The 10,262-nt window shown below is 43.1% G+C and overlaps 1 protein-coding gene across 2 annotated transcripts; it reads left to right on the top strand.

Moving 5' to 3' along the window:
- Positions 1-340: 340 nt before the first annotated feature.
- On the top strand, positions 341-9,490 carry amotl2a (angiomotin like 2a). Of its 2 annotated transcripts, none has more exons than XM_084128024.1 (11): positions 341-486; positions 1,101-1,891; positions 1,977-2,169; positions 3,786-3,930; positions 4,026-4,112; positions 5,549-5,844; positions 5,932-6,131; positions 6,238-6,339; positions 6,456-6,622; positions 7,111-7,284; positions 7,610-9,490. In XM_084128024.1, exons 2-11 carry the CDS (start codon positions 1,167-1,169, stop codon positions 7,678-7,680), a joined length of 2,160 nt encoding a protein of 719 aa, XP_083984150.1. In that variant the 5' UTR covers positions 341-486; positions 1,101-1,166; the 3' UTR covers positions 7,681-9,490. The 2 variants fall into 2 exon arrangements, with proteins under 2 accessions (XP_083984150.1, XP_083984151.1); XM_084128025.1 differs by having other exon boundaries at positions 351-486; positions 1,161-1,891.
- The last annotated feature ends 772 nt before the right edge of the window (positions 9,491-10,262 follow it).

The raw sequence follows: 10,262 nt of genomic DNA, 5'->3' as shown, positions 1-10,262 counted from the left end.
AGTAAAGCAGAACAACAAAGGTTACAGATCTCTGCGACTTTTACTGCATTCCTCTCACCGTTAAAAACAAAAGCGCCTTCCAGAAGCAGGACAAATGCGCACGGGGCTGAGAGTGAATGCAGTTCCGCTGGTCGCGCGCACTGCCCGCCCCCCTTCAGCAGCGCGCTCCGCTTGGGTTGAGCGGTTCTCCCTGCGCTCCCTGAGAGGGGGCGGGGCGAGAGAAAAGCGGAACTGCTTTTGATCCCCGAGGGACTGCAGCCTTCGCATTCCGCGCATTCCAAAGGCAGTGAACAATCGGAGCTCGGTCATTTATTAGCAGAGCCCCTCCCCTCCTGATCTCAGTCTGCTGGAGGAGCTCTCCAGACGCGCACGCAACTCGAATATACGCATGGAAATAAAAGCCGTTCTCAAAGAATTTCCATAAGGATTATATCGTTAAACAGATATATCGTCCGTATTTTTCATTCGTAATGCTACTGTGAATTGGTGAGTTTTTAAAGAGTTTTAAAGTAGCTTGTTGTTTTAAACTGAGTTTTATGTCACATGCTTAGTTTCTTGATGCTTTTGATACTGTACGTGAACGATTGTAGACTGTATTTGTTAATCCAACAGTTTTTACATGAATTTGAATATTTTGGTGGAATAAACTACGTAGCATTGTGGCTTAACTAGAAAAGAATGAGGAACTAGCTCTAACATTCATAATATCCTTTTGTTTCCATGCTCACTTTGGCATGTTTAAATGTATTGCTACAGTTGTGGTTGTAAAACAAAGGTGACCCACTGGAAAGGAATTTGTGTTTGTCAGGAAATCATTTTCGCAACTTTGTAAAGTTATTTGATCCTACCCCATTTTTGTTCACTTCTAATTCTTATCAAGATTATAAACTTAAGAAGAAACTGTGCATGGTGGGTGTTGTAGGATGGTGCCAGTGGTATTTTGGGTAAACGTGGTGTTGCTATGGGTAAAGGCAGTCAGCCTAGAAGCATGAGGAGTGAGGCACCACTCAGTGTTTGCTGTTGTAGAGTGTTGCCCTATAGATGCACAATTAAAAGGATTTGAATTTTAAGTAATTTAATTCTCTCTTTTTTTTCATCAGGTTCACAGTCCAGAAAAGTCTCATAACACACTATCATTTATTGTTGTCTGCAAAACATAGACTGAAATGAGAACAGCAGAGGATTCGTCAGGCACTGTGCTGCACCGACTGATTCAAGAGCAGCTCCGTTATGGGAACCCTACTGACCCTACTCTGTTGGCCATCCAGCAGCAGGCACTGCGTGGAGGCAGCAGTGGAGGAGGTGCAGGAAGCCCTCGTTCATCTCTGGAAAGCCTAACGCAAGAGGAATCACTTTCTCCCCAGTTGTCCACCCGACAGGAGCCCCAGGGCCAAGAGCACCAGGGGGACTACCAGCATTTAGAGAGTCCAGTCTGCCACCTCTATCAGCTCCACACAGAGGAGCTGCCAACTTATGAGGAAGCAAAAGCACACTCACAGTACCTGGCCTACCAGAGAGGTCAGGTAGGGCTTCAGCACTGCAGCCTGGAGACCCCCGGAGTGGATGGAGGAGCCGAGCAGGACGAGGGCATGTGGGATGTGAAGCGGGAGCATGCTCGCTCGCTCAGCGAACGCCTCTTGCAGCTCTCGTTGGAGAGGAACTATGCCCATGACAATATTCCCATGAGCTCATCGCATAGCTACCCTCAGCTCTCCAATAATCACTCTGGTCCTGTTGTGAACGAGAGGTTGATTCATGAGCCAGACCAACGTGGTCCACCCCCGGAGTATCCCTTTATGGTCAGATCCCCTGGATATATGCTTAGTCATTCACAGGAACATGGGCACTATTATAAAGAGCCCCCTCCTGCTTTCCACTCACAGCATCACAGGTACAATCAGCTATTTTTTATCACTTTATATTACATATAGGTACATTGTGGGTGCACACTAATGGCTTATATTTATTTCTAACAGGTTATTTCCAACCCAATCTCAAGCGCCTCACCACAGCACCCTGCCCATGTTGACCCCTGCTGGCCAGGATGTCATTGTTGGAGGATACAGCATCCCGGTGAAAAACTGCCAAATAGAGCAGCTTATTAAAGAGAATGAGAGACTGAGGGGAGAAGTTGAGAGCTACAGCGAGAAGGCGGCAAGGCTGCAGAAGGTAAGAGAGGACTCTTTGTTGCTTGTGGCTTTTTAGAAACCTCCTAGAACTGTGATATTCTTGGTATGGTGCCACATTTTGCCATAGATGCAAAGGAGCCAGCTGTGGCCTTTGATTTCAATCTCTGAAATGACCTACAAAGAGTGTGGAACAAGAAATCATTGTGCCCTGGTGTCTTCTAGCTGCTGCATTCTAAAGAGATTAGCCCTCTTGCAGTGTAGGAATGTGGGAAAGGGAGAGGATCACTAGAATTTCGATGTAATTTGAAAAGGACTCATTCCTAGTGACTGAGTGAAAATTCCCAGTAACTTAATTAGCATGTGAAACACTGAATTTACCCATGCCTGCAATGCCAGACATTTTTCTGTAATGTGATAATGTCATCACTGAAATACCAGAGTGTCAAGGCAGAACAAGGAGGGGAAAAAACAAGCTTAACTTGGTGTTTGTTTTGCAAAGATTTATTGGGCATTGCGTATGCTGTGCAGTGTCATAACATAGATTGAATTTCAGTCCAGATTCATACATAGATAGTGCTTGGAATCAGAACAACTGTATCTTAAAAGAATGCCATCCTAGAACAGTTGATCATAAAGATCAAACCTTCTTCATACAGAGCGATACATTGTAAATCAGAGAACTCTAAAGGGGGGAGGCCTCTCTGGGTTGTTCTGTGGCCCTCTTTGTTGGGATTCCAATGGGATGCCAATTGGAGCAGATGTCTTGGCTCATCTCAGTGTCCGAGAATGAAGAAGGGGCTTTGCGTAGTCCACAGCTGACGGACTGGGCTGCTAAGAGCAACAACCAGACCCCACAGCTGTGGTTTCCATGACTGAATGGCCCCTTTCACTTTCACTCTTTAACGAAACCCCACATGGCACCCAGGGTCCTGCTTGTAAATTTACCAAGTAGTTTTGAAGTATAAAACCTGCAATTTATAGAAATCTGTTATTTTTCTTATCTGATGTTGTGTAATGACAAGTTAAACCTACATGAACCTTTATTTTGTTGTTTTTTAAATGTGCTCTTTCACAAGCCATTTTCTGCGTCACAAATGCCATACAGGTGCATATAGTGTCAAGTATTGTTCCTGTCTCAGTGAATGGTATGCCTTCAAAACACACATTTCCTTTGTTCCCTGCATTTACCTTTGGCATCCCGCCCTGTAGGGAGATGAATGTGCAGACACCTGGGACTCATAAGTGTTCTTTCTGGAATGTTGATTCAATTCCCAGTCCCTGGAGAGCTCTGTGAGAGTGATTCACTTGTGGGCAAGCACCATGAAGAGCTCAGCCAAGCACATTCTTCCCCTTTTTCCCTTTCTCTTCTTTTTTTGTCTATCTGTCATCATTGTGCTCTGATCCTTGTCTTTTTATATTTAGGTGTAAGAAAGAAAGGTGAAATTCACCCAAAAATAAAAATGGTCATATACTCACCGTCATGTTGTTCTAAACAAGCATTACTTCCATCCCTCCTCTGAACACAAAAGAAGATACTTGGCATAATGTCCAATCTGCTCTTTTCCTTGCAGTGAGAGTAAATGGGGATTAGGAATTGAGGAATTAATGCGAGTTAATAAATAACAGATATTAAAATGCCTTTCTCCTCTCTTTCAGCTCGAACAGGAGATTCAGAGGATATCAGAGGCGTATGAGACTCTTATGAAGGGATCTGCGAAGAGAGAAGCCCTTGAGAAAACCATGAGGAACAAGCTTGAGAGTGAGATCAAGCGACTTCATGACTTCAACAGAGATCTCAGGGGTAAGATGTTTCACATAGCTGAGCTAATTGTCTTAAATATGAGCTACATGTTTAGGTATGAGGCAATAAATACTAATTGTTGACTCCCACATTAGACCGCCTGGAAACAGCCAACAAACAGAGAGCAGCCATGGAAGTTGAAGACAAGAGTCGGCATGCCTTCACCAAACTGGTTGAGCAAAGTAAGAATTCCCCTTTGCTCCTCTATAAATTATCCTTCTCCCAAATGTGTAGTCAAGCATGCAAGCATCCCCAGCTGTTCCCACTGAGTTTTTATGTTTATGCTGTAGGCATAATAATGCATTCCTCTAACAATGCAATGCATGTTTATCATTGGTGTGATTTCTGACAAAGCGTTTGGTTTGATATATTGCTTGCTATGCTGAAATGGTCCATAAGCATAGCAATACTTTTTTTTTTTTTTTTAAATAAGTGCCAGTAAATAGTTGGTTTGGTACATCCTATAGTCTTCGTCTCAGAAAGTTGTTTTTGAAATTTGACCCAGCCATTATTAACACTGTAAGTAAATGTGACCTGGATTCCTGGAATATTTTCAGGTATTTTGGGATATTCCATCCTCCTGGAATGCTTCCCAACAGCCCCCACCATTATTTCAGTCTCTGAGGCCCTAAGCACCCTCTTCTGATGCCCTATGCACTGGCTCTCCATTTTTGGGCATATTAGCGCTAAAGAATTCAGAGCTGTGTTAGGGTAAACTAGATTTGTTTTGCTAATCCTAATAGGGATTGTTGTTCAGCATTTGATTTGAATGATCCCCAAGAGTAGAAGTATAAAGTGATCCTTCATATTTGCATAATAAAATTAGTTTACCCCAAAAGAGAAAATGTTTGTGCAAACAAAAATTCTGAATGTTTCCTTCTGAGCCAACACATAGTTCAATGGAGGCATGTCAAAGCCACGTTTTGGCATCTCTGAAGGCTTAAAAAGGTGTAGGTTATTACGCTTTATGACCTTGTGGCATTTGCTTTACTTGTTTACTGCCTGCCTCAGAGGCATTCCAGAGATCCAGTTAGTACAAAGACGTGCCTGTGTGCGTAAGTGGATAAGAGAAAATCTGCATTCCATCCAAAGGCATTTGCTTTGGGTTGTATAATCAGCGTAGAAGCGGAATGGAAGACTAATTGCTGTCTAATTTTTCTATCTTACAAGGCATTCAGAGTGACCCAAAAACAAGTGAGCTGGGCTTTAGTATATCCCTTTTCAGTATGCAAAGTCATCTTAGAGAGTTTGAGGAATTCAGCCTCCCAAATGGGAATATAGTGAATCGCTTTTGTAATCTGGGAATTCTAAAGCAAGTCGGCAGTGTAGGTCAAAGGACACGGGGAAACTCGGCCACTCCCCTGCAAACCCAGACAGACGTGTGTAAATCAAGCCTGCCTCTTTTGTTCCAGACTCTTGTGGGAAGCTTATCCCCTGAGAATTGGTTAGAATGAGACTACAGCCCAGGGAATGTTCTCGACACACCCCAGTCTTACAGCATGGTCATTCATTTTGTGGCCTGTGTAACAACTAAGCATGATGACTGAGTAGCACTACTTGTACCCTTACCGTAGTAGTGGTACATAGTTCTCACAATGTCTGTCTTTTCTGTCCATAGATGAGGATCACCTTCGAGAGCGGGAACGTCTGGAAAAAGAGCTGCAGCATCTGCGGGGCTCAGGAGAAGAATGGAAGAGGCGGCGAGAAGCCTTGGAGCAAGCGCTTATCTCCGCTCAGACACGAAATAGGCAGCTGGAAGAAGAGTTACGCAGGAAAAGAGCTTACGTGGAAAAGGTGGAGAGGATGCAGAGTGCCCTGGCGCAATTGCAGGCAGCATGCGAGAAGAGGGAGGCGCTGGAGTTACGACTGAGGACCAGGCTGGAGCAGGAACTGAAGAGCCTGAGAGCACAGCAGGTAAAAAACAGACAATATTTTGTTCACCAAACTCGTGTGTGAGAATCAATGTCTTGGGATCGAAAAGTAAAACTTTTTCTCTTTCAGTGGCAGTCTCATGCCCAGCAAACGAGCCCTGGGTCCTACTCGGACCTTAACGTGTCATCTCTACACCAGCAACTGAGGGAGAGGGAGGAGCAGGTTCTGGCCCTGGAAGCTGACATCACTCGCTGGGAGCAAAAGTATCTTGAGGAGAGCACGATGCGTCAGTTTGCCATGGATGCCGCCGCTACTGCTGCAGCTCAGAGGTGAGTCAAAACAAAAACAATAGATAAGCTTTGCGTCAAAGAATTGGAAATAGGAAATAACTTCACATCATTTTTTACTCATGTATAACTGTAATGCTCTTTCCAGGGATACAACTATCATCAACCATTCACCTCGTCATTCACCCAATAGCAGCTTCAATGAGGACCTGCCATCCCCCAACCACAGGCATCAGGAGATGGAAAACAGGTACGTCCTCTATTATGCCCCTATCTGCAACTGGAAAGTCAGTCTATCTTTGTTAGCAAAATTAAATGTTTTGTTTCCTTTAGTGTCTATATGCTTAAAGTACTTTGTTTTATCAGGATTCGAGCACTTTATGCTCAACTTTTGGAGAAGGATGCTATTATAAAGGTCATGCAGCAGCGGTCACGGCGAGAGCAAGGCCGACTTGAGCCGCAAGGCCTACGACCTGCTCGATCTGTTCCCTCCATCAACACGGTTGCCACACCTAGTACCAGCCGAACCAAAGGTGAGCATAGTTGCCTTAGGCCAGGAGTGTCAAATCTTGTTGCTGGATGACCGTCTTCCTGCAGAATTTAGCTTCAACCTGACTGTCTGGCCTTTTTAGTAATCTAAAGACCTTGATTAGCTGGGTTGTAGCTAAACTTTTCAGGATGTTGGGCCTCCAGGAGCAGGATTGGACTCCTTCCATAGTCCAATGCTGTGTGCCTGTGACCTATCTGAACCAAAAAAGACAACTGGCAGCTTCTTTACTTAGTGGCTATGTAATGTCGCCAAGGAAGAATGTGCCATCCGAAATAAAATGAGTGCGGCGACTAGTCGGTGTTCCTGAAATAGTTTACATCTCGTGAAACGGAATGCATTTCAGTCTCCCTCTTTTCTAGAATAGATCCTCCAGAATAGTAAAGGGTGTTTACAGGATGGCAAATGTTTGCGTGGTGATGCATATGTTTGAACCAGTAATTAAACTGCTTCCTTTTCTGTCTGCGATTTCAGGGAAGAGCCTCTCAGATGACCAGACAGCAGCCGCGTCCATGCCTCCATTGCCTCATCAGCTCTCCAAAACTCAGTGTCAAGACCGCAGCACCCAGTGTGAAGGGCCTTCAGACGAGACCAACCCTAAAGCAGACCCTGTTGCAGCTATATCTGCTCCACAGCCTTACATTTCTGGTGTGTAAACTTGTGTGCATAAACCCATCTTCACTCATCTCACTTCTTTATTTGGTGTCTCTGGAACAGTTTGATAAGATTTGTTGGTTGACATGACAAATCTAATATGTAGTATCAGGTGCTAAAAACAACACTTAATGGTAGAACTTCTATAATGATGGTGCATACTTGCCCTTTTGAACCAAAGTTGTTAAAGAGTAACCTGAGCACCATGTCAAAGCAACAGTTGGGGAATGAACTCAAACAAAACAGTCAAAGTTTTGTAAAGCTTGTTTGCTCTCCAGGCACTAGCCAACAAAGCTGAAGATCTTGTATTTCATTACAGATTCCACTTCTCTCAACACAACCCAGATCAGCAGCGCTGTTGAAAACGACATGGTAGAGATCCTCATCTGAAATCTGAGATGAACAGTGTTCAGCTTGATGCTGCCTTCTGCTCTTACACATTGAATATTCTCCTTGGGTCTCCGTCTGAGGACCAGTCATGTCAAGAGAAGGTGTGCTTGCTTTGCGAAGGAACTCGCCATTGAAGCCGGTCAGTTTTTGTATCAGGAAGTGAGAGGAACGGATGGTGGGAGTAACCTAAAACTGATCCTTGATTGAGAGCTGAGCTCTCTTGACAGTTCCTCCACACGTTAAACGAAAGTTTTTCATCTCACCTGGTTACTCAACCTGGACTGTGAGATGTATGGTCTGAATGTGAGGTACTTGGACAGTACACTACAGAGCTCCAAAAAGCTACCACAAGACTTATAAACGCATTGTATATGTTGATGTTCTTTTGTATTTATGATTATTGCTGCTGACTGTGTTTGAAGAGTGTTGTCAGAATGGAGTAATAGGAAGAAATATCCCACTGTTGTGAAACTTTTGTTTGTTTTTTACTTTCCTCAAAGGAACAACCAAGGGCAGTGTTCTTTCTTTTTTTTTTTTTTTTTTTTTTTTTACCAGCCAAGTATACCAACCCATGTAAGACTATATCCCACATTCCTAGATAAAATGCACAGACGAATATATCTCTAACTTTATATACTCCATGTATAGTAGATGTGCCATCGCAACTGCTTCGTCCTGAAATATCAAGAAAAGAATAGTTTGGATTGTAGGAGGCCAAATGCAGTTTGAACTGGGAGGCCTAGGATTAGACAATTTACAGGAATAGTTGGGTAATACCTTCACTAGCACTCCCTTTGACTAAATTATCCTTACAGTTGGCGTTCTTACTATAACTGACTGACAGCGGGCGCTTCTCACTTCCTGATTTAAGTGGCGGAATGGGAAGCCTCCTTTTGGGAACAGTGGAAGGGTACATACTCTTTTAGTGACACTTAGGGTAAGTGTTACTTAGAGGGACAGGAGCTGATGTTTCAGATGCCATATTATTATTATTTTGCACCCAGAACTGCAACCACCACACTTGCCACTCCCTCGCAGACAAGCTGGAGCTAATCTTCCCACATTCCTCCATGGTGGAATGCCCCTGCTCAGAGGAAAAAGGCTATCTCCAGTCTGACCCTTGGCCTTGCTCAGAACGGTTGCCATTTAGACTACCATCCTCTTTTTGGATCCGTTTATTTTCGTAGTGCTGCAGTAGCTGGTTCTACTGTAAGCATTTAAATACTAGTTTTGATGTTGTGACTCAAAGGTTCTCTAATAGTGACTGTGACTAGCCTTGATTTGAGACGGAGACATTTCTGCCTGTCTGAAACATTTGTTCTCAACCAAGACTACACTTGCATTGGTTTATGGTGGTATAATGGTATAAACAGTTAAAACTAATGAAAACGAACAGTCTTATCTATGTGGGTAATGTGTTAATTTAACCTTTCCTCACTTTTATTAAATGCTTATTTTCCTATTGTCTCAGATGCAAAGCACCTGCTGGCCAATGCTTTGTATTGGGAGTCATGCTTGTTTTGTTCACTACTTGGACTGTTTACAGAAAGGGCGGTTTTGAAATGAGAGAATTTAATATATTTTGTATATTATTTTACTTTTTGGTATTTAGTAATGTGATCATGCCAAAGATTTGCATTACAATTAAGTTATATAATAAAACTGAGCATTAGCAACGTGAAATGTAGATACGCAGTTCAAACTGGTTGACCCATATTTGGATGTTGCTGTGAACTTCAAGAATGGGGAATTGTTTTGTATGTCATTAACATTTCAGTTATTTGAATAAAACTTTAATATATATCTTTACAAAGACTGTGTCTGCTGTTTTTTGCCTTGGCTAAGGCCAGTGCATTTAGGGGGGAGGTGTGTGTGGTGTCTCCTCCTGAGATGTTTCACAAGTACAAGTCTGTGCAAACTGCTCTTATCTGTGTCCCTGCTTTGGCATGAATGGCATCTTTCTCTCAGAGCAGAAGGGAGCCTTCTTCACAACAGCAAAACAATTCTGCCACCTGCTTCACTGTTGGCAAGCAGTCTTCATGAAGAGAGGACGCATTCCAGCTCTGCACTCAAAGCCACAAAAAGATTATTATTACTCTCATCAACTGCACCAATAATTTGCAATTGCAGACCAAATCACTATAACTGCATAATGGCAGATCAATGATTAACCAAAAGCAGAGAATATTTGTATTTTTTTTGTGGTTTTGTAAATCAAGACATCCTCAGAACAAACTTCATGACCATTAAAAAGTATGCTCTATAGCAGTTTCCCAATTTACAGTGCATATTTTGGATGTCTCCCTTATCTGACCCATATATTTCTTCCTTCTAATGAGCCGATGACCTGAATCAGGTATGTTTGATAAGGAATAGTTTGAAAATCTGTACTGTTGGTGGGTGCGTCTCAATCAGCTCCCTAGGTCAGTAGTCAGGGCACTGTAGTCTGCCATTTTAAGGGCTGCCAATCGCGAAATCCTACCAGTGCACTGAAATGTTCACTCCCTAAAAAGTTCCATAATGCACCATGAAAACCAGAGAGCAGATGCTCACTATGTTCCCTTAATGGAAGTTCTGAAGCA

This window comes from Abramis brama (genome assembly GCF_963993115.1).
Source record: "Abramis brama genome assembly, chromosome: 11".
Lineage (NCBI taxonomy): Eukaryota > Metazoa > Chordata > Actinopteri > Cypriniformes > Leuciscidae > Abramis > Abramis brama.
The sequence above is the reverse complement of the archived record's forward strand: the minus strand, read 5'-3'. Positions and strand labels throughout refer to the sequence as shown.